This window comes from Nothobranchius furzeri, chromosome 3 (genome assembly GCF_043380555.1).
Source record: "Nothobranchius furzeri strain GRZ-AD chromosome 3, NfurGRZ-RIMD1, whole genome shotgun sequence".
NCBI lineage: Eukaryota > Metazoa > Chordata > Actinopteri > Cyprinodontiformes > Nothobranchiidae > Nothobranchius > Nothobranchius furzeri.
Window position 1 is genome coordinate 49,905,086 of NC_091743.1, and position 23,752 is coordinate 49,928,837.

The 23,752-nt window shown below is 43.3% G+C and overlaps 2 protein-coding genes across 3 annotated transcripts in view; both read left to right on the plus strand.

The window, feature by feature from the left end:
* Nucleotides 1-12,937, plus strand: part of LOC107384050 (inositol 1,4,5-trisphosphate-gated calcium channel ITPR1) — a 120,442-nt gene extending 107,505 nt beyond the window's left edge. For both annotated transcript variants that reach the window (XM_054739643.2, XM_054739639.2), the window contains 8 exons: nt 318-482; nt 567-756; nt 867-950; nt 2,762-2,898; nt 3,585-3,750; nt 8,673-8,833; nt 9,579-9,740; nt 12,344-12,937. In XM_054739643.2, the coding sequence (XP_054595618.2) occupies nt 318-482; nt 567-756; nt 867-950; nt 2,762-2,898; nt 3,585-3,750; nt 8,673-8,833; nt 9,579-9,740; nt 12,344-12,430 (1,152 nt within the window). In that variant the 3' untranslated portion in view covers nt 12,431-12,937. The remainder of the gene's footprint in view (nt 1-317; nt 483-566; nt 757-866; nt 951-2,761; nt 2,899-3,584; nt 3,751-8,672; nt 8,834-9,578; nt 9,741-12,343) is intronic.
* Nucleotides 12,938-17,197: 4,260 nt separating this feature from the next.
* Nucleotides 17,198-20,206, plus strand: LOC107384049 (class E basic helix-loop-helix protein 40). The gene is made up of 5 exons (XM_015957077.3): nt 17,198-17,492; nt 17,595-17,658; nt 17,881-17,988; nt 18,277-18,400; nt 18,564-20,206. The coding sequence occupies exons 1-5, from the start codon at nt 17,422-17,424 to the stop codon at nt 19,478-19,480; spliced, it is 1,284 nt and encodes a 427-aa protein (XP_015812563.3). The 5' UTR covers nt 17,198-17,421; the 3' UTR covers nt 19,481-20,206.
* The last annotated feature ends 3,546 nt before the right edge of the window (nt 20,207-23,752 follow it).

Sequence of the window (23,752 nt, forward strand, 5' to 3'; positions counted from 1 at the left end):
TCACTGCTTTCACATAATCCACCACATAAACCAAGAAGGAAACATGTCACGTTTCTCCAGCAGGGGCCTGCTCGAGCCATGTCCACCGGGTTTTTGTTAATCCCTTACCCTGCACAGAAAACCTGGTTTCTCATTTGGTAGAAATGAAGTTACAGGCTGTGCACAAGTGTGTGGCCACATCTCTGTGTCCTCATTTAGCTGAAAAGCCTCATTTCTATGTGGAAGCCCAAAGAAAACGACTCAAAATACATCTTTATCCAGTCTGATCATTGATTGTTTGCATTAATGACTGTTAAGAGGTCGCTTTTACCTTTCAGGTTTGCAATAAAATAATCTTCCTGATAAGTTTTGTGGGAAACCGGGGGACCTTCACACGAGGATATAAAGCCATGGTGATGGATTTTGAGTTCCTCTATCATCTCATCTACCTCATTATCTGCTGTCTGGGGGTGTTTGGCCACGTGTTTTTCTACAGTCTGTTGGTGAGAGAATAGTTTAAGTTTATACACCATTATTCATAGTTGTTATTAAACTCTGGACCTTTTCCTTAAATTGTGAACTGATAGCTATTCGACCTGGTGTACCGAGAGGAGACGCTGCTCAACGTAATCAAGAGCGTGACCCGTAACGGACGCTCCATCCTGCTGACGGCCGTCCTGGCTCTCATTTTGGTTTACCTGTTCTCCATCGTCGGCTACATTTTCTTCAAAGACGACTTCATCCTAGAGGTGGACCGTATACCGAACACAACACAGAGTAAGATAACGGTCCCATTCCTGGGGTTTTCCCAGCAGCCCTCAAACAGAACCAGACCTTCATTTGGGAACAACCCAAAAAGTTTGTGTGTGTTTTGTCTCCTTTCATAGAAAGTGAAGCCACCGTGGCCGGAGAGTTCCTGACTTCAGGAGCGTGTCACGAAAACAACTGCAGCACCAGCGTTCTGCAGGAAGGTAACCATGAAATCTGTTGATCTATAAAGAGATGGGTTTTTCCTTCAGGTTTCTTGTTTTCTAATTGGTCTAATAAATCACACAGAAGCAGAAGCAACAGGTAAAATGACAACAGATTCAACCGAATATGAGGAAGGTGGTCGTCAATAGAACAGAGCTTTCAGATGAAAGAAAATGAAAGGAGCTCTGCTTCCTTATGCTTTGGATTTAACCACCAACACACACTTGTATGCATGTGACAAGTGTCAAATAGCAGCTGTTTGACCCGAGTTACTAACAGGTGACCTCCTTAATTCACACGTGGCTCTGCTTCATGGTCACGTCTAAGAAGAAGTTAGTCTTTGGACGACGTTCCCACCAAGCAGACTAACAAAGAAAAAGGATCATTTTCTCCACTCAGAGTTGTTTCTATGTCCACCAACACTGATCCAAGACATCTAAATGTAAACTCAAATGTCAGACCTGTTAAATTATGTCTTGCTGGTGTTTTAATATGACTTATAAACTCTTCATATTTTCTTTCATCGTTCCTCTCACATTCCAGCTGAATCAAAACATTTCTGCTTTGACTAACGGGCGTCGCACAGGGAACCAAAGCATGTAAACACAACTGATATTAGGTTATGTAACCAAGTCAAGAATGTTTGTTGTGGAAAAAAGAGAATTAAAGCTGAAAACACCGTCGTCGTCTTCCTCCGCTTATCCGGGTCCGGGTTGCGGGGGCAGCATCCCAACTAGGGAGCTCCGGACCGTCCTCTCCCCGGCCTTCTCCACTAGCTCCTCCGGCAGGACCCCAAGGCGTTCCCGGACCAGATTGGAGATGTAACCTCTCCAACGTGTCCTGGGCCGACCCGGGGGCCTCCTGCCAGCAGGACATGCACGAAGCACCTCCCCGGGGAGGCGTCCAGGAGGCATCCTGACCAGATGCCCAAACCACCTCAACTGGCTCCTTTCGATCCGGAGGAGCAGCGGTTCTACTCCGAGTCCCTCCCGAATGTCCGAGCTCCTCACCCTATCTCTAAGGCTGAGCCCGGCCACCCTACGGAGGAAACTCATTTCGGCCGCTTGTATCCGCGATCTCGTTCTTTCGGTCCTTACCCAAAGCTCATGACCATAGGTGAGGATTGGGACGTAGATCGACCGGTAAATCGAGAGCCTGGCTTTCTGGCTCAGCTCCCTCTTCACCACGACAGATCGGCTCAGCGTCCGCATCACTGCAGATGCCAAACCAATCCGCCTGTCAATTGAAAATTTATATAATTTCACTGTTTGTCAAAAAAAAAAATTCTGTATCATTGCACATGAACATCACAAGAACAACATGAGAACTTCTGTGGTGTGTGATCTCAGTGTAACACTAAGCTCATTATTGGTGAAGTTTTAATGAAGCATAAAACTCTGTTTCAGGTTCATAAACTAGTTTTTAGTGAATAAAATTGGGATTATTTCTTAACCTATATAACCTTACATTGTTTGCATGAATAAAAGCTAAAACTGTCGTTAGTACTGTTAAAATCAGTGTAACGGTCAGATGAACGTGTAGTTACATCATTTCATGCGAGCTAAAGGTTCAAACTTGTTTCAGATCATAAGAGATGAAAATTGATCCTACTTTGTTTGAGTTCGACGCGTGACTATGTTTGTCAAAAGGCTTGTGAATTGATGTAATACTTTGAGCCTCAGTTTTATTTATAGACCCGTTAGCCCTCGAGATCCTCCCGTCGGTCGACCAGTTTTACCAGTCCAGTCAAACACGGAAGGAAGCGTTTACATCAAGAGTGTTTAACTTCTGGTCCTTGGTGTTTTCTCAGAGTCTGGTGATGAAGAGGAGGAGGACAACATGGAGCGGACGTGTGACTCCCTCCTGATGTGTATTGTTACGGTGCTGAGTCATGGTCTGAGGAGTGGGGGGGGTGTAGGGGACGTCCTACGCAAGCCCTCTAAGGAGGTACAAGTCCAGTGTGTGTGTGTGTGTGTGTGTGCGCGTGCGTGTGTGTGTGTGTGTGTGTGTTTGTCAGGCCCTGAGAGGGTGTTGCATGGGTAGCTGCAGCTCGGGTCATGTGAGCTGCATGTGAGCTCACCGTGTGCTGAACTTGTTTTGATTTCCGAGGCACGAAGCTTTCGCAACGCTTCCTTCCAGCTGAAACTGCCTCTGGCTTGTGTGAAAAACACGTCTTTAAATAGAGTTCCACTGAATTGAGCCTTAGCTGCAAATGATGTCAAAAGAGGATGTGAACGTTAGGTTTTTCATCACTTGGCCTTAAGTTTTACTGCCTCACAACAATAAAACAGTTCATATTATAGAGATGGATGCATCGTTGTAGTTTCCTCAACGCGAGTAAACCACTACACCTCCTTTTGTTGATTATTTGATAGAAACTGAACTGACCTGCTGACCTGACTGGGCCGGGCTGCATCATGTTTACTCTGTCGTCTCTGTTACTTTAGCATCTGGCAGGATACTCCTGTGACCTTGTTTTCATTAACATCCAGAAAGTTTCACCTCATTTTAAGCTCATGACATCATGTGTGAAACCTGGTATTTTACATCTTAATTACAACAATATTCCCCAGTCCATACAGATGCACTTAATCTGAAATGTGTGTATTTTCATTTTTATTTCCTTTGTTTAGGAGCCGCTGTTTGCAGCCAGGGTGATTTACGACCTGCTCTTCTTCTTCATGGTCATTATTATTGTTCTCAACCTTATTTTTGGTGTGATCATCGACACGTTTGCTGACCTGAGAAGTGAGAAGCAAAAGAAAGAAGAAATTCTGAAAACATCATGCTTCATCTGTGGTGAGTGTGCTAACAGGAGTACAGCGTGGCTCTCTTCACTAGCTTGTTTCTAACCACCACATTTTAAAACACAAAGAAGAAAATGTAGGCTTTATGCTGTTTCCATAATGGCGTTATCTGTTTTTTTATGACTTCATCATCTAAACTAAAATGCAGAAATCAAAAAGCTGTAGTAACACTTCCACAAAACAAGAAAAAGCATGGAGGAGTTTTATTGTTTCATCTGATCTGTTGGGTTGTAGGTTAAAGGTGGAGTTATGACATAATTCTCTCCAAATGGTGCATTCTGGCAGTCTAGAAATAAAAACACTAATAATTTGTGTAAAACATTATTTAGAGACTCCTCAAATTCTGTTTTTGTGAAGACGTGAGGCTGACATGATTTTTTTTTATTGCATCATCACAAAACCGTTTCTCTACTCCTCTCTTCATGTTCCTACTTTTGCTGTGTGTGTAGACTCAATAAACTCTTCATGCTCAATGCTAGCCTAGCCACAGTAGAATTAGCGGGGGCAGCAGTAGCTCAACAGGTTGAGCTGGGTTGTCCAGTAATCGGAAGGTTGCAGGTTCGATCCCGGCTCCAGACTGAGAATTCTGCTGTTGTGTCCTTGGGCAAGACACTTAACCCTTAAGCCTGCTGGTGGTGGTCAGAGGGACCGGTGGCGCCTGTGCTCGGTAGCCTCGCCTCTGTCAGTGCTCTGATGTAGCTACAGCTGCCCTGTAGCTCATCACTATCAGCGTGTGAATGTGTGTGTGAATGGATGAATGATACACTGTAGTGTAAAGTGCTTTGGAGTCCTTACTCTGAGAGGCGCTATACAAGTGCGGGTCCTTTTATCATTTATCTTTAGCCCAGATTATTAAAATATTACACCTTTATGTAAAATGCTACCATTTTCACTCACATCGTCGTTTGGCTGAATCTATAAACTGGGTTTTCTGTCTTTTCTATTTTAAAGCTTCCATGGAGGTCTGCTAATTGTACATGTCCATTTAAAACAGTACTATTTGTGATTTCTGTGTGTTATTAGATCATTCATAAACAGATAAGTCTGATTCAATTGAAGGATTTTTTTGCCCTGTTGTTGGGACGTGCGTGACCAGCTGCTAAACACTGAGGATTGCAAAGTCATTTTTAGCACATTGAAAAGTGAGACGGACAAACAAGCTTCTCTTGGGGGTTCTATTATGGTTCTCTCTTATTGCTTCGCACATCTTCACAAACAAGCTGACGAGTTTCTTTAACCATCGCAGCATCAGAAATGTGTCGGAAAGTTTTAAATGGGCCACTGTTACTTGATTTGGTGATGTTATTGGTCACGTTGCTCTGCTATAAAGCAGGACAATCACACAGGACAATGATCTGGTGTGTGAGGGAGTCCGTTCTTCAGGTTCCTAGTTCAGGAAAATTCATCTTTTAACCAAAACAATGTGTAATTAGTTAAGGCAGTGCATTATAAGATTTCTAGGAAACCACACTCAAAAACATCTACCTGGTCCTTTTCCAAAGCAGAAGGGTTTGGGGTTTTCAGCCAACAACAAACCCAAACTGGTCACTTTGAGCTAAACTTGGGTTGTGTAACTCAAGGTAATGTCTGAACACCTCTTTAACATGGATTTAGAGTTGTTTTTTTCCTTAAATGACTCTATTTCTGAGTTAATTCTGAGTTCGGAGTACAGAGTTAATTCCCAGCTGCTAAAATCCTTTTATCACTGTGTTGTTGGATCTGTTATCCACTCTGCTGTGGTCTGTTGGGGTGCAGGCAGCTCTTACTGAGACAGGTAGAGACCGAACAAGCTAGTTAACAAAGCTAGCTCGGTTCTGGGCTGCCCACTGGAAACAGTTGAGGAGATGTGGGAACGGAGGGCGCTGGGAAAGATGATCTTCGGCTTTAAAAACCCTTCCACCCACTGTGGAGACCATGGACAGCTCATTCAGAGGCAGACTGAGACAATGCAGATGTAAAATAGAACGCTGCCGTAGGTCATTTGTCTCCTCTGCTGTAAGAGTGTATAACTCCTCAGTTTAACTGGTACTGGCATTATCCTGGTACACAATAACACCAATGCAATACTCAGTAGGTGTTCAATACGTGTGCAATACCAGATTTACATAGTATGTCTGTGTCTGTTACAGTATGCTGCATAGTGCTGGAACCCAAGTTGTTCATTTTTATTCATGGATTTTAGTGGTCAAAGGTTACAATAATGGCTTACTGCCTGTGTGTAAAAATAAGGCTGGGACAATAACCAATAAATCAATTAATCGTACGATAGATGAAAATGAACTTTTCCAGCCTCAATTTATCAAGGTTAAGAAATGTACAACTCTATTATTATTCATTATCATTAATGAAGTGCAGTTTTGGTTGTTGACACTGGATAGGCCATTGTGTTTATTGTTTTGGAGAGACATGGTCTATTTTATTGTTTTTGGTGCAAAATGTTCTAACAGAGCGTGAGAGTCCTTTTTTATTTATGTTTTTGTTTTTGTTTGTTTTATTTATTTATGATTGTATTATTATAGGTTCTAGTTCTGGACTTTCTAATGTTAAATAAAAGTTTAATTGTTGCATTTTAAAGGGTGCACTTGCATTATTATGATATATTAACAGTGGTTATTTTGGTCTCGATAATTTCGACAATGATGTTTATCGTCATTAATTAGTTGGACTATTTATCATCCAGCAAAATGTGTTGTCGTCCCAGGCCTATGTACATACATGCACCTTTGTTATTCTGGTCCTAAGTGTTGGTGCTGCTCTAACAAGTGAATTTCTCAATAAAATCTATTCTATTTACCTGTAAAATATCCAATTAATATATAACCAGCACCAGTCACTAAGTGTACCATGTCTGCCTGGCAACCCTTACATTCGCCACTATCACGATCTATAGGTTTGTTTCCATCACTTGTGTCTCTACGGGTGAAATCCTCATGCTTCCTCCTCGTTGCTGTTCATCCTGGTAAGCACATCTGTAAAGGTGTATGCAGTTTACTGAAGTTCCCCCTCGTCTTTTCCTCCCTCCCTCCCTTCCTCCCCTCGTCTTTCGCTCGTCGTTCCAACGAAGGCTGAGTCATGAGAGCTTCCTGCCACTGCTCTGCTCGCCTCCATGATTCATGTCTGTCTCACAGGCACACACATCTTCTCCCACACACACACTCGCTCACATGCACACACTTAATTTTCCTACCATATGTTTTGTGCAATTCCACCGATTTACCCGAAATGTGAGCCGACATCGTATGGCATGTCTACAAAATGTGTGTGTCTCTAAAACGGGACATGCTGTCCAGCGCGCGCGTGTCCCAGTAGTACATGCAGCATTGTAAGCATGTGCGTTAGCACACATATGTTGAGACAGGCAGTCAGGACCAGGGGGTAAGCATATGGAAAGGGAGCAGTATTATGTCAAGCAGCCAGCCTACAGCTCTGACTCACTCCTGTTAAATAAGGCCAGGCCACAGGGGGAGCTGCTGTCTCTATGGTTTCCACAAGGACCACAAGACAACAGGAGATGCAGAGATTAGGAGGTCATCGCCGCACGAATTAAGTGGCCTGACGTCCTCTCGCTCCATAAGCCATTCTGTCTCTCGGTGTGTTTTATTGGTTCTTAAGTCTCCTGAGAGCTAAAGCCAGAGACTGATCGGTGTCATCCTGCACGTAGACGACTTTTACCTGCTGCTGAATTTATTTGTGTTCGACACATCAGGCTTCCTGCCGTCCTCTGTGGATAAACGGGAACAGTAATTGTTGTGGAGCAGCTTGTCAGTGCTCGAGTCATTACTAACCAGCTTTTATAGCCACGTGTTACTAAGCATTATGCTGTCTTAACCCAACTCCCATTTTAGGAGAATTACTTTGTAAGTCTTAGGGAATCAGATAATGTGTTTACACTTGTACTTTAAACTGGTTTAACAACGTAGAACTGGTCTCTGGTAAAAGTGATGACTGGAGCCAGCGAAAGAGTTGAGACTACTTATGGCTTTATTTTGGACTGAAAATGTGCAGCTCTACAGAGGGACACAAGGTGTAAAGCATACACATATGAATGAATGAATGAATGAATGAATGAAATAGTGGTTATTAATTGCCAGGCTAGTAACGTATAAAATTTACTCAACACTTATTGTTCATTGCGGTGCCAAAGGTCTTAGGCAGTGCACATGTAATACTGTCAGAGACGCGTCACTTCAATCCTAAATAACAATCACATGACAGGACAAGGACTGGGGTTGTTCATAACCATCATAGCCATGAAAAGAACTAAAAGTCCTGAAACAGATGACCTGGCCCCCACAGAGTCCTGATCTCTGCATCATGGAGGCGGTCTGGGATGGAGGATGCTGACAAAAACCTACACTAAGATGCTTGAAACAATCTGACATAAATGAACTTTAGTAAACTGCAAAGAAAAGTCAAAGAATGATTCCAATTAGGGATGTAGGAAAATGTCGTTACACTGATATGTCGCAACATGTTGTGTTATGAAACTGAATCAACATTTCAAAGCAGCGTATGAATTTATTTAGAAAATTTACATGCACACAATTATTACTGTATTTTTGTGTGGTGCAGCAGTTTTAATGGTTTTTATTCCAACAGAATAACAAATCTCACAATAACACTGGGTGTGTGTTTGAAGCATCTGGCCTGAGTTTTCTGAATAAATTCAGTCTTAAAAATTACAATTATCATTTGTCTTTACGTATTGCAATATACCATATCATCGCTCCTTTACTGTGATATGTATCATATCGTCGGTAAATGCCAGTACACATCCCTACGCACAAAACATTCATCTCATGTAGACTTGATTTAAGTCATAAATGTGGGTACTTTTGATGAATAAACTGAGTCATGAATCAAAAGCTACCTCTTTTGCTTTCTGTCGTAAACATTTCTGTTACTGTGTTGCAGGTCTGGAGCGGGACAAATTCGACAATAAGACGGTGACCTTTGAAGAGCATATCAAAGAGGAGCATAACATGTGGCACTACCTGTACTTCATAGTTCTGGTGAAGGTTAAAGACTCTACAGAATACACGGGTCCTGAGAGCTACGTAGCTGAGATGATCAAGGTTAGCAGAAAGCATGGCCACGCCCTCAAACATACAACCAGCTGAGGTGGGAATGGGTGAAGTTTACTGTAAGAAGACAGTTTTGTTTGGTGTAATCAGAGGTAACAGACGTCCAGCTGGATGGATTTAGATGGTTTTTGTTCCATTGACTAAAGAAAGTTCTTTATTACGTAATAACTTTTTAATTTTTCTTTTTTTTATTACATTCAAATCTATTCTGCGGGACTGGGGCGTTCTTTTGTATTCCTGGATGAAAGCACAACGTTTTCTGGCCTCTCTGTTGGTGTCACGTTTCTGGCAGTGGTGGTGAAGCAACATTTCATCAGTTTATGGTTCTGAATCACATTTCTTCACTTGTCCCAGCTCGTCACACACACCCTCACACACCAGTGCACTTACCTCTTCCTCTTTCTTTTTTTTTTATCTTAACTGACAGACAAGCTGGCCATGCCTATTTAATCACACAAACTGACTGGTGCAGACAGAAGGGAAGTGACTGAAACACACACACCAGCATAGGTTTTAACCATAGAATAGATCAGATCATGATGAGAGCTGACTCAGGCCTATTTACCATGAAGCTTTGCTGTAGCTTTACCATGTAAACACTCATCAGGTCAAATATGAATGCAGGATATTATGATAGAAGTGGCCTTTGTTTTCGATTACTAATGGTTACCATAAGCTGAGTGTTATTCATGCCTAGCCAAAATACGTCAACAGCTATTTGTCTGGTTAACCACAGGAGCACAACCTGGACTGGTTTCCGAGAATGCGAGCCATGTCGCTGGTGAGCAGCGACGCAGAGGGCGAACAGAATGAAATCAGGAGCCTTCAGGAGAAGCTGGAGTCAACCATGAGACTGGTGGTCAACCTGTCTGGACAGCTGACCGAGCTGAAGGAGCAGGTACCTCAGAATCACTCATAACGCCGTTGCAGGCTCATACATTTACCTGCAGAACACCACACTGACATCCCTTTCTGTTTCCTAAAGCAATAGTTTAGATCTTTTGTAGAAGGCTTTTAAAGACCTGATGGACAAGCTAGCGGCTAGTCTGAGTGGCACCAAAACCAAAGTGGACCGCTGCCATCCCATAATGGCTCTTATCCCCAAACATTCACATGCCTCAAAGGCATTTTACCTGCATTTAAATGAGTGGTTATTTATCTAGTTAGAATAACCAGCTGTGGAACTTCCTGTTCACCCGAAGGCACTTCTGTCTGGAATCTAGAATATTTCTACCAAAATAACCATCTAACTATTAACAGCAAAGTTGAGTTTTATATGAAATATTATGGAATTAATGTTGTTAGAAGATGGCATTTTTCAACTTGTTTCTTGGCCCTGATGCATCTGGCTGTTAGCTTGTCAATCCAGTCAGAACTAATGTTTCTTTCTCTAAACTGAGGTTGTTCAGAGAGTAGAGCAGCTGAGATATTCTGATTGTAACCATTCCACCAAAACTCAAATAGGAACATCTGAACCATCACGTTTTTGTTTTATCGTTGACCTGCACATGTTGGACAGAAACAGTTTTATAAACCACGATAAAACAGAGACATGAAAAATGAACTTGCTTAGATCTCTCTCAGGGATGAGATTACTCGCTCACCTTTTCACAAAATAGCCCTACATATTAAAGGTTACAGTGGGGCAAAAAAGTATTTAGTCAGCCACCGATTGTGCAAGTTCTCCCACTTAAAATGATGACAGAGGTCAGTAATTTACATCATAGGTACACTTCAACTGTGAGAGACAGGATGTGAAAAAAAATCCATGAATTCACATGGCAGGATATTTAAAGAATTTATTTGTAAATCAGGGTGGAAAATAAGTATTTGGTCACTTCAAACAAGGAAAATCTCTGGCTCTCACAGACCTGTAACGTCTTCTTTAAGAAGCTTTTCTGTCCTCCACTCGTTACCTGTATTAATGGCACCTGTTTGAACTCATTATCTGTATAAAAGACACCTGTCCACAGCCTCAAACAGTCAGGCTCCAAACTCCACTATGGCCAAGACCAAAGAGCTTTCGAAGGACACCAGGAAAAGAATTGTAGACCTGCACCAGACTGGGAAGAGTGAATCTACAATAGGCAAGCAGCTTGGTGTGAAAAAATCAACTGTGGGAGCAATTATCAGAAAATGGAAGACATACAAGACCACTGATAATCTCCCTCGATCTGGGGCTCCACGCAAGATCTCATCCCGTGGGGTCAAAATGATCATGAGAACGGTGAGCAAGAATCCCAGAACCACACGGGGGGATCTCGTGAATGACCTGCAGAGAGCTGGGACCACAATAACAAAGGTCACCATCAGTAACACACTACAATGGCAGGGAATCAAATCCTGCAGTGCCAGACGTGTTCCGCTGCTGAAGCCAGCACATGTCCAGGCCCGTCTGAAGTTTGCCAGAGAGCACATGGATGATACAGCAGAGGATTGGGAGAATGTCATGTGGTCAGATGAAACCAAAGTTGAACTTTTTGGTATAAACTCAACTCGTCGTGTTTGGAGGAAGAAGAATACTGAGTTGTATCCCAAGAACACCATACCTACTGTGAAGCATGGGGGTGGGAACACCATGCTTTGGGGCTGTTTTTCTGCTAAGGGGACAGGACAACTGATCCGTGTTAAGGATAGAATGAATGGGGCCATGTATCGTGAGATTCTGAGCCAAAACCTCCTTCCATCAGTGAGAGCTTTGAAGATGAAACGTGGCTGGGTCTTCGAACACGACAATGATCCCAAACACACCGCCCGGGCAACAAAGGAGTGGCTCCGTAAGAAGCATTTGAAAGTCCTGGAGTGGCCTAGCCAGTCTCCAGACCTCAACCCCATAGAACATCTGTGGAGGGAGTTGAAAGTCCGTGTTGCTTGGCGACAGCCCCAAAACATCACTGCTCTTGAGAAGATCTCCATGGAGGAATGGGCCAAAATACCAGCTACTGTGTGTGCAAACCTGGTAAAGACCTATAGTAATCGTTTGACCTCTGTTATTGCCAACAAAGGTTATGTTACAAAGTATTGAGTTGAATTTTTGTTATTGACCAAATACTTATTTTCCACCATGATTTACAAATAAATTCTAAAATCCTGCCATGTGAATTCATGGATTTTTTTTCACATTCTGTCTCTCACAGTTGGAGTGTACCTATGATGAAAATTACTGACCTCTGTCATCATTTTAAGTGGGAGAACTTGCACAATCGGTGGCTGACTAAATACTTTTTGCCCCACTGTATAATCCTAACTAAATACACTAGTCTTAACCTGTTCCCCGTATCATCAGTTCATTGACTCAACCACCTCCAACCTCCTAATCCCAACCAGTTGGGAGGATGCCCATTGATGTGTTTCCATGACATTTTCCTCTGACAGCTTGGTTGGATATTTACAGAGACTCAACAACCATTAATCTCTCCAGTGAGGTCATAGAGCTGCATTACAGAAGTGCTGTTGATTCAAATGTCACCTTTGTGCTCCTCTGTTGTTTTCCTTGTGCAGATGACTGAGCAGAGGAAGCAGAAACAACGAATCGGACTTCTGGGTCCTCCCCCACACTTGAACATTAATCCCCAGCAGCCAGCCTGAGGTCCTTTTAGGCCACCTTCACAAGTGCCTGAGCATTTCCTGATGGTGCCCCAAAATATACCAAAAAGTGTCCACGTGTCCATGGGTCGCCGTCTGATGTGACTGTTCTCCAGATATGGCTGGAATCTTCATCAGCACGAGGGGTTAGTTGTCATGCTTTGTGGTGCGTGTGGATGAAGTATGCACAAAGTGCCTTGGGACTTCACAAGTCGGTCCTGTAAGTCGAGACGAGCACAGGGGTCCAAGCTAGTCCCTAAACCACTGCCTTCGGATCAGACTCCTCTTAAAGCCAAAGTTTAGTCTCGAGTTTTTCCAGCAAGTGTCCTTTTGATGAGGATTTCATCTTCAACGTTTCACCAGCAACACATTATTTATACTTCTGTTTTCATCCTAAGGAATAGGAATAATATGCAATATCTAAAGGAGAAGTGTTGTATTTAAAATAGACACAACAAGTTTCCCAGTAAATCATTATTGTGACTTATTCATGTAATTAAACCCATAACAGAGTCTTTCCTCGAGTCTTTGTTTTCCCTTTGAGAAGGACCGACTATCTCAAGCTCAGGTCCTGCTTGGTCTCCCAGAGCTGAGATAAAAAGTAGGAGAAATTTTAAACTACATGGAAGCGTTTTGTAAAGATAAATAACCCTGACCTCTGAGAACGGTTTAGGAGGGTCAAAGACAACCGTATTATTGCTTTATAAATTTTAAGTTAATTCATGTTTTTAGATTATTATATAGTTGTATTTGAACCACATGTCCAGAATTGCAGTGTGATGCAGACTTTATTATTCCACTTCCAGAAGTCTACACTGAGTTATGTTCACTTTTTAACTTGATTTAGTCCTGTGCACTGATTCTCTGTAGCACTAAGTATGTTTTTGTTGTTCACTTTGTAAAACATCACTGAGAAAATGAGTTTTGAATGTATATGAGGATAAAAATGCAACCTTAGATGTCACTTGGTGTGCTGCTTGACCAAACGAAACTTTTCTACTATCCGAGGGTTTGTGTCTGGATTGTACATTCCATGTTTGGAGTTTATTTGAATAAATAAGTGTGTAAAATGTTCTTGTTTGTGAAAGCCATTTCTGCGCCAGCCAAGAAGCCAAGAGTACCAAACCAAATGTCACACAAAAGGAAATGAAGGTTCAGTGTTTCCCCAAGCCTCTGCCACAAAGTTTATTTTGATGCTTCAAAGTCTTCCATAAAATTTTAATTGCTGTTTAAATGGTCACTTGGGCAATGCCGCTCTTCAAACACTCTAAAAGCAATGTTTATACAAATAACTCTAATTTTGTACATGTCTCATAATTAATGTCAGTTTGTAGCCTTCAAATAAATAAGGAAGTGAATTTTAAAAAGTACTTGTCGTTTGAGGTAACGAAGTGCTCTTATTTCGTTTATGCACATTTGAAAATGTAAAACCACACAAAAGAATCGTTTTCATAGAATGTTTCAAAGCTGTTAATTAACTTTTGATTTGGACAAAGTCAGGATTTACAGACGATTGACGAGGTTTTAAAGCTGAAAAGGCAAATTTGGAAAAATAAAATTGGCTCAAAACCTGTTTTCATGCCTCTAAAGTTCTAACGTAGCATAGTTATAAATATATCCATCCATCCATCCATTTTCAGCCGCTTATCCGGGGTGGGGTCATGGGGGCAGCGGAACAAGCAGTGAGGACTTCCCTTTCCCCAACCACTTGAGCCAGCTCCTCCGGGGGAATCCTAAGGCATTCCCTAGCCAGCCGAGAGACATAATCCCTCCAGCATGTCCTGGGTCTTCGTTTCCTTCTTTTTCTAAATTAATTTTTTTGGGTTGAAAAAAGGAGAGAAAAAATGTATAAAGTGGTTATCTCACATTTGTCTAAAAATCTCCGCCAATAACACCTTTCAGAACCAAAGCAACTATTGGACCCCTGCACTTTTGCACTTCCCTGTGTCCTCCATTCATTATGCGCTCACGCATTTAGCAGCAGAACACCTCTGGTGTTAGAGGTTCTCCGCTCAATATAACAAGAGGAGAAACAACCGGCTGCTACCACTTAACTACCAGAGTCCCAAAAAGAAAAACACCATTTGGTAACAAAAACCTTTTGGGCTTAGAAAGGCGACTGCTGTTTAGTAATATCTTGTTTTGTCCGGCATTGCGGGTGTCCGGCAGAAGTGTTTCAGGAAAGATACCCAAGGGGAGGGGTGAGTGTTCCGTGACCATGTTTGCGTTTAAAACCTAGCTTGTTCTGTAGATTCACTATAACCGCTTTAATATCTTAACATTTGTCAAGAGACTGCTCGAGCATGCTTCTAACAAATAAAATTCGTATTCATGTATTCACTCATCTTCTAAACCGCGCTATCCTTAGTAGGGTGGCAGTGAGCTGGTCTTTCTCCCACTTTCCCTGGTTGAGATGCCGGGGACGACCTGGACAGGTCCAGTCTGTCACACACCAGTCACACTCTCTCTCTCACTGGGACAGTTAGCATAAAACATAAAATTCTTGCTTTTGAAATCTGGGAAGAAAACAGAACACCTGCAGAAAAACCTTCCATGCATGATGAGAACATGCTAACTACATAGAAACCCTGCAGCTGGGATTCAAACCTGCAACCTTCTTGCTTTGAGGTAACAATGCTACCAACTGCATCACTATTTCAGTCTATTAATGTATGAATCTTTTAAACTACCTCTGCTTTACCTAATGTGTTTCAACAGTCCTTTTCAGTGTTAGACTCATATGTTTGTGCTCCAGTGCCTTTCATCGTTTAATCCCATCTGAACTACTGGGACCTGTCCAGTTTAAGTGTGATTTTTGTAATTAACAAATTAATTAAATTCTCATTTTAGCTTGTATGATTTTATATTTTACCCTTAATTTAACCTTTTTCTAGTGTTTCCTCTGTGGGTGCCCTCTGCCCCGGGGGCGGTGGTCGGCTGTGGCGGCCTGGGTGCTTTCCAGGTGTGCCTGGGTGGAGGTGGGGGTCTCCGCCCTCCCTGCCCTGAGCGCCCTGTGTCGGTGCCTCAGCTGCTGCTGTGGATCTGCTGCTGTCGGGGCGGATGGCTCCCCTGATGGTGTTTCCTTGTCTTAGCTGGTTTGGCTCATCTAAACTCAGTCCATCATGTTTTTTTTCCATTGGGGGGGGGGGGGGGGGAGGGGGTGCGCCAGAGGATGAGTGTTGTGAAGGGGTTTTTATTGTCAGACTGTTTTTAAAATTGGATGGGAGGGAATGTGGGTATGCGGAGCCTTTTTAATTTTTTAAGCACTTTGACTTGCATCTTTTGCATGATTAAGTGCTATATAAATAAGGTTTGATTGATTGATTGATGCCCTCCAGCCTGCTTCATTTCCATTTTACGCTCAGTACTCTGGTGCTTCTACCAAAACAACGATAGTGTTCAAACGCTAGTGTGTTCATGTGAACTGATTTAGGGAGCTTTTGCATGTGAATAAAAGCCCTGTTTTGTTAGTTTACAAACAGTTTCTGCGTGAATAATTAAATGTCTTAATGCTCCTGAGTTTAAACTCCTGTGGGGCTATGAAAATGGCCATGGAAGTTATTTACTTTTAGATAATTACTTTTCTTTTGTAATAAAGATGGATTTTAGATATTTCCTCTTATTCTGATGAAAAGAAAGTTCTTGCAAATAATTTATTAAACGTTTTGTAAATCTTAAACTCGGGTTTGATGTTTATTTCAGCCATCTCAACGCATTTGTTTAAAAGGTTCTTACTATCTTACCTTGATGGCTTACAGCTGCTCTAATCCTGTAAATAACAGTGATTTGTATTAAAAAGTTTTTTTATAAACATTTGTCAATCATGCATCATTTATACTTTAGCAAACTTTATCCCTGAGTGCATTAGTGGAAAGTGTTGTGAATTTTTAAAGATGGATCATTTTTATTTTTAAGACAGCTGCTCTACATGTAGTCTGGTACTAGCCGTTAGCTCTTCGATCTTGTCGCACAACTTCAGGAATGGGCAGGATGATAAAAACATCCCAAAAGAAATACACTGATTTATCCTGTTGCCAAAAACAAATGTTTTTTTATGACGAACATAAATCTTGTTACATCATGCAACAACCTGCCTAAGAACTAATCCATGAAGTAAACAAACACGGAGGTGGGATCGTTGTGACCCGTGTTTGCGGACAGGTGCAGCCGCCCTGTGCAGAATGAGCTGGGTGTGCAGGAGATGCTCAGCAGCAGGCTCAGGGGGTCATGAGGAGATCAACGTGACAGACTCCACCGCCTCATGATGACAACAGACACGGACTCCACGCAGCTGTCCATGCTCAGGTGCACGTGGTCCACACACCTGTTGCTGCTGTTGGCCTAGAGAGGAAACTAGTTAGGCTGCTGTTTTTAAAACCTGCGTGTCTTAATCTAGCCCCTGTAACCTGTGTGTTTGTGTTATTTTCCAGTTGGAGCCGTTCCGCTGAAGTCCTGCCCGGCCTCGCTGCAGACACAGCACAAGGCCTTGTTTCCATACACTTCAGCATGGTGGTACACGGGATCACACTCGCTCCGCCCACCACAGCTGCCACGCTCTGACGTCAACTGCAAACTGACTAATCAGACGCTGGGTCGGCGGAAAGTGGGCGGTCCTTTCACCCGGGATGCAGCACCGTGTAACACGTGAGGCTCATGTGACAGAGGCAGGTCAGGCAGCGAGGAGAGTCAGAGGGTTTATTTAACTCGTCGCTCCGAACTCCCCCACTTTCCCCAAAACGCGCCTGTGGGACGTTTGGCTTCTGTGTAGCGGGACCACAGCGTGGGAATCTCATGGCATGATTCAGAAAACGCATTCTTTAGAGGAATACTGCTAACGATGACGCGTTTGTAAAAGAAAACGAAATTATCCTGAAGCCTATTTTCACAAACCGTTTTTGCTGCGCTTGAATAAATGCGGAATTTTTGTGAGTGAACTGGTGAAGTATTATTTTTATTTTTATTTTTTTTACATTTTTTTATTTTGAGGATAAATAATGGAGCGAATCCCAAGCGCGCAGCCGCCTCCTCTATCCAAACACCAGGCGGATCTGTCCGACGTGCAGGGGTAAGCTGGAAACACACACTTTACTAAACTCTTAAACCATCTACACACACACACGTCTCCAGTATTCTTAGTTTTCTAAATTAAAAAAAAAATTATTTTTAGGATGGATTTCCAGATGTATGTGTATAAACCCAGGCGGGGAATGAAGAGAGGAGAAGAGAGCAAAGTAAGTGTTATTAATAATAATATTATTATTGCTATTATTTGCTGCAAACGTGTTCAAGTCGCAGAGCCTGTGGCTTGTAATCCACAATTAGAGTGGCAGCAGTTCCCATAAATGGTTGACCCATTTTTCTGTTATGACATAACTTCTGGATTCTTCCTCCCTTTGGGTGGAACTGCCTCTAATCATGGAGAAATTACGCAACGCGTCTGTTTATTCCTGCAGGACACCTACAAGCTGCCGCACAGACTTATCGAGAAGAAGAGACGCGATCGGATAAACGAGTGCATCGCACAGCTGAAAGATTTATTACCCGAACACCTGAAACTCACCGTAAGTTTATACCGGGAGGCAGAATGGTATTCGGTGTTGTTGGTAATTCAGCACCATCTAGTGGCGCACTAGAGGTGTTGCATCTGTGCGTCAGCAGCAAGCAACAAATAAACCGTATTTGTTATTGGATTTTTCAAAACAATCCATATTTTTAACATTAACATAGCCACACATATTGCTGCTGCTGCATGTCTTGTTGCTTCTGCTGATTGCAATAGATGAGGCCTTGCAGCTCAGTTTGTGTTGAGTAAGTGGTCAGGATGTGCTGACTGTGCGTGTCTCCCTCAGACTCTGGGCCATCTGGAGAAGGCTGTGGTTTTGGAGCTCACGCTCAAACACGTGAGGGCCCTCACCTCTCTCCTGGAGCAGCAGCAGCAGAAGATCCTGGCTCTGCAGAGCGGCATGCAAATCGGTGAGCGGCAGACATGAATGTACAGTAGCTGCGAAACACAACGCCAACTAGTCAGATGAGTTCAGAAGTACATCAAACTGCAATCAAACCTTCAGCTTTGAGTGTTTGCTGATCGTGTCTGTGTGAAAATGTAATTGGTTTTTGTGTGTGTGTATTTTTACAGAGCAGCCACCCATTAGCCAGGAGAAGTCAGAAGAGATATTCTGCTCTGGCTTTCACATGTGTGCCAAGGAGGTTCTTCAGTACCTCGCCAATCACGGGTCCAATGAAGACTTCGCCCCATCTCATTTGATCAGCCACCTTCACAAATTGGCTGCAAATGTGCTGCAGAGCCCAGCCCGACCCCGCACCCCGCTCAGCCCTCAACCCGAGGAGGTCCCGGCCTACCAACAGCACCAGCCCCGCAAAGAGGTGTCCACCAGCTTGACCCCTAAACCCATAGAAGGCTATGGGAGGAACTGTGTTCCGGTCATCCAGCGGGCGTACGCCCCACCTAGTGGCGAGCAGAGTGGCAGCGACACAGACACAGACAGTGGCTATGGGGGGGAGCTGGAGAAAACTGAAGCAGGGGTGCTGCAGGGGCGTCCAGATTATTACGGTCAGGAGAGGCAGCAGAAACGACCGCAGAGCTCCGACATCAAGCAGGAGGACGAGGAACCGCGCCACAAACGGCCTCGCATGGAGTCGTCTGAGGATGAGCTGCTGTCAGGAGGAGAGTCATCCATTTCCTCGTCCTCCAGCGGTTACGGTAGCTACATGAGCGTTTCCCCCAACCACCCACCTCCTCCTCCTCCACACCCACTCTGCATGCCGTTCTACCTCATTCCACCGTCTGCTGCAGCTTACCTGCCCATGCTGGAGAAATGCTGGTATCCTGCAGCCGTGCCTATGCTCTACCCCGGCATGGGAGGCTCCTCACCCACCATGTCCAGCGAGAGACCACCCCCACCTCAGCTGGTCCTCTCTCCCAGGGGAGGCTCACCTACCCCGGCCACATCTCAGACCCCCATGGACTCCCCTGCGCTCCTCCAGGCACTTAAGCAGGTACCACCTCTCAACCTGGAAACCAAAGAACAATGAAGGAGCATTTGAAGGGACGCTTTTGCTAGCCGCCGGAGACAAGGCCAGCCGCGAGATGGAGAACATAGCCGAGCTGTTCATAATCCATTATCATTCACCTCCTCTTTTCCTCATGAGCACACTGGAGGACTTGTAGAAATGTTCGGAGCAGCATCCATCCACCTGGGTGTGGAACGTGACGCTCTGGTTCAATGTTCAACGCTCAGTGGTTTTCTCCTGCACCCGTGTGTCATAAAACGAAACTGCCCTGCACAACACACACGCGGGTTGAATGTAAAGACAGAAATGTTTTTGACGCTGCTGTGGAATTGTAAACGCAGATGACGATGATGTTGCATCTCACCTGTAGCTGTCGTGATAATGTTGTACTCTCGAAGAACCTTTGCACCAAATGAGTCGTAACAAGTTGCCCAAAATCTGTTGGCTATGTCCTTCGCTCACCATTCTGATAACTAGAACAACGCCCTTTCGAGCAGACCTCATGATGACTGGCACCGGAAAAGTCCAGGATGTTATCAGAGTGTGTACAGACGGGTGTGGGGGTGCAGCCTCGGTGGATGAAGGGATAGGCCACCACATGGCCAAAGCGAGTGACATGTCTTGTATTCTTTGTTGACAAACAGCCAGTTGAGATGGATCCGTATAATTATTGTCCATAGACTTCTTGTACATTTCTATTTTTGATACCTGTTCATGCACTCTGTCCACACGGGCAGCGAGAGAGGGAGCTCAGAGTGTGGACGATGTGATGTACTCAGAAACCGTACATTCTGTAGCACTGTGTTGGACCTACTCGACGTGTTTCTGCTCAAGTCAAACCCGGTGTTTGTTCTTGCTGTTGCCTTCTACTTGTGAAAAGCTGATAAACTGCAGATGTTTTCTTCTATAATGTATGACAACTGGAGTCAAAGAGGTGAAGAGGGGAGACATGAATGTAAGTTTTACCAGAAAACTAGTTTTCAATAGAGAGAGGTACTTAAGGTTTTATATTTTGGGACCTAAGGAGAGATGTCTGGTGTACATATTTTGTCTATAAATGTTGATTTATCATAAGTGTAATAAAGTATTTTTCCCATGGATGTTTGCCTCGACTCTATATTTAAAACATTCTTGCCTGGTGCCGCACCTTCTGGTGTTAAAACCTGTTGAACCCAACGGTTGGGCTCTGCAGTGACTTTTACTTCATCTCCTCTGTAGGAAGCATCCAGTAGAAGTGAAGACGTACGTGGACGAGTCAACGCTGTGCTGGCCACTGCCTGTCTGACATGATTCAGCTCCACGGGATCGTTAAGCCAAAGCTCAGCCTGGAAGTTCATTTCAAACGGCTTCTCCTCACAGGGACAGAGCGTGTTTTTAACGTAGACAGAATAGTACTTTGATTGACCTCAGTTTGAAGAAACAGAGATTAGTCTAAATAGCCCACATTAATCACAATTTCTCAATTAGTCTCAGTCCTAAAATGACTGGAATCCAACAGTTTGTGCAAAGTTTATTTTTTTAACGTTGTTTTAAACCTTAACTGTGGTCAATTTCACACTACTTGATTATTCTTGCAGAAACACAACCCTCTGTCACAAAGTGTCAGATATTCCCATTTCTTGCTCTAATAAAATGCGGCAAGCCAGCCTGCATGTGTGAAGATGCAGTCTGCTCATAAACAGATCAGTCAAGGGGTGGAATCTATGGTTGTCTTTCAAACTGCCTCCACTGGCTACTGGACAACAAACAGCGTGACATATTCACCGCTATGGCTGTAATTCAATGGGGAAGTTCTCCATACACTGTTGAAGAAGACACATCCTTTTTCTAAATAAAGGATGTGAATCTGCTATTGACTCAAAGAAAAGCCCAAGTCTAAATAGTCCAAGGTGGATGCCAAAGCTGTTTCAAATGACCCGTTGCCATCTTTGCTTTTTCGCTCACTCTCTGTAACATCCCGCCCACCAAACTGAAAGAGCGATCTGATTGGCCCACCAAACCAATAAAGTGCCGTTATTGGCAAGACACAAAACTGGTCAGGCCTGCTGAGGTCCTCAAGATAAATCATTTTACTTCTGCTCTGTCTAGATTTCTAGGCTAGTGAACCACTTTAGAACTGGACCCACTGTGCCTAGCTTTCTGCTAAGCAAGCTTGTCAGACCTATTCTCTGTTTTTCTAAACTGAGGTTGCTCATTAGATTTTCACAGAACGTCTTTTCAGATGAAACCTTTTTCAGTTGATTTTCTTTTTACAGTCCTGGATTTAAAACGAGCTGATTCATAACTTATACTTTATTGAAATAAAATGTAGTGTTTTCTTCGTGGTCTATAGCGTTCATCTGTCATTGGGTTCTGCAGGCCTGGTGGATTAGTGGAGTGCTTCAGAGCCTTTTTCCCTATGCACGCTATACAATACTTCCTACAACATTTTCATCTTAGATTAAATATGTAACAAACATAATAAATATATCATTATTGAAACAACTTGCATCTGACTTGTGCTGTATTGTATTTCATTTTAAAAAGTAGAAGATATGTCGTTCTGCTCTTTGTTGGTATTCATTTCTAAGAGTTGAGAAGGTTGAAGGACAGTATTAAGCCACCAACAGACTTGAATTTTGTCTCCACCTGCTGGAATGTTTATTTAATTACAACTGCAAATGTGTCGTCAATGCATCTAAAAAAAATCTTCAAGTTGTTAATATGGCTCACAAACATGTTATAATTATGTTCACTATCAGGTTTTGGTCACATCAGACCAGAGAATCTTATTTCTAACATCTCGGGGTCCTTCAGGTGTCTTTTAGCAAACTCCATGCAGGCTTTCATGTGTCTGGCACTGACGAGAGGCTTCCAATGGGCCACTCTGCCATAAAGCTCTGACTGGTGGAGGGCTGCAGTGACGGTTGAGTTCCTACAACTTTCTCCATCTCCTGATTGCATCTTTGGAGCTCAGCCACGGTGATCTTTGGCTTCTTTTTTTACCTCTCTCACCAAGGCTCGTCTCCCCCGGTAGCTCAGTTTGGCCAGACGGCCTGCTCTAGGAAGGGTTCTGGTCATCTCAAACATCTTCCACTGAAGGATTATGGAGGCCACTGTGCTCTTAGGAACCTTTAATGCAGCAAAGATGTTTTTGTAACTTTGGCCAGATCTGTGCCTCGCCACAATTCTGTCTCTGAGCTCTTCAGGCAGTTCCTATGATCTCATGATCTTGAGCTGGAAGATCTTGTATAAACAGGTGTGTGGCTTTCCTAATCAAGTCCAATCAGTAATCAAACACGGCTGGACTCCAATGAAGGTGTAGGACCATCTCAAGGATGATCAGAAAGCACCTGATGAGTGTCACAGCCAAGGGTCTGGATGCTTAGGACCATGTGATATTTCAGTTCGTCTCTTTTTAATAAATCTGAAAAAATTTCTAAACTTCTGTTATTCTGTCAATGAGGGGTGCTGTGTGCACATTAATGAAGAAAACAATTAATTTAATAGACTTTAGCAAATGGATGCAATTCAACAAAGAGTGAAAAACTGATGGGGTCTGAATGCTTTCCGCACACACTCTATAGCTGCATCTTATGACTAATACACACAAATCTCAGGTAAATCAATAATGCACATTCACACATTTTGTATTAAAATACAGAAATCAGTGGCAACTGGAGACAAAGAATGGGGGTGGGGTGCCATTAGATTTCCCTTATAAGCTTTCACAAAATTACTTCAACATCCCAACAATGATTTGTGTTCCTTCTGCAAATCAGCCGTTTCACCGGCGGTCAACGGGCAAATTTACAGTGATACTGAAGTTCTAGAGAGAATTTTCATTTTCATTCATTTAACCTGGCTCAAACAACAATTTATGCATACATTTTTACGTGTAACATTCTGCTCTGCGTTACATTTTTTATCTTGCACTTTGTCTCTTCTTGTGCTTCAGCATCCTGATGCAGGCTGTCCTCCTGAAGACTGTTTAAAGAGCAAGTCACCCCCTACCAGAGTCCTACCAGAGTCTTACTCCACTCCCACTTCCTGCTTGAAAGATGCAACAAATGCAGGCCGTGTTTGAGATGAGCCAGTTCTGTGCAGATTAGATCAGCGGTGATCGGCGAGCAGTGCGTGCCGGTTAGATTTGTGTCCGACTTGACGCCGACTTGCTCTGACGTGAGATCAAGGCGGCCGCAGATTTTGGAGCAAGGCGCTGCAGTTGCTCTCCCTCGTCTGCAAAACCTAGGGGATGATGGGAAACGCCTGGCTCTCACCTGATCTAAGATCTGATTGGTTCATATTTTGGTC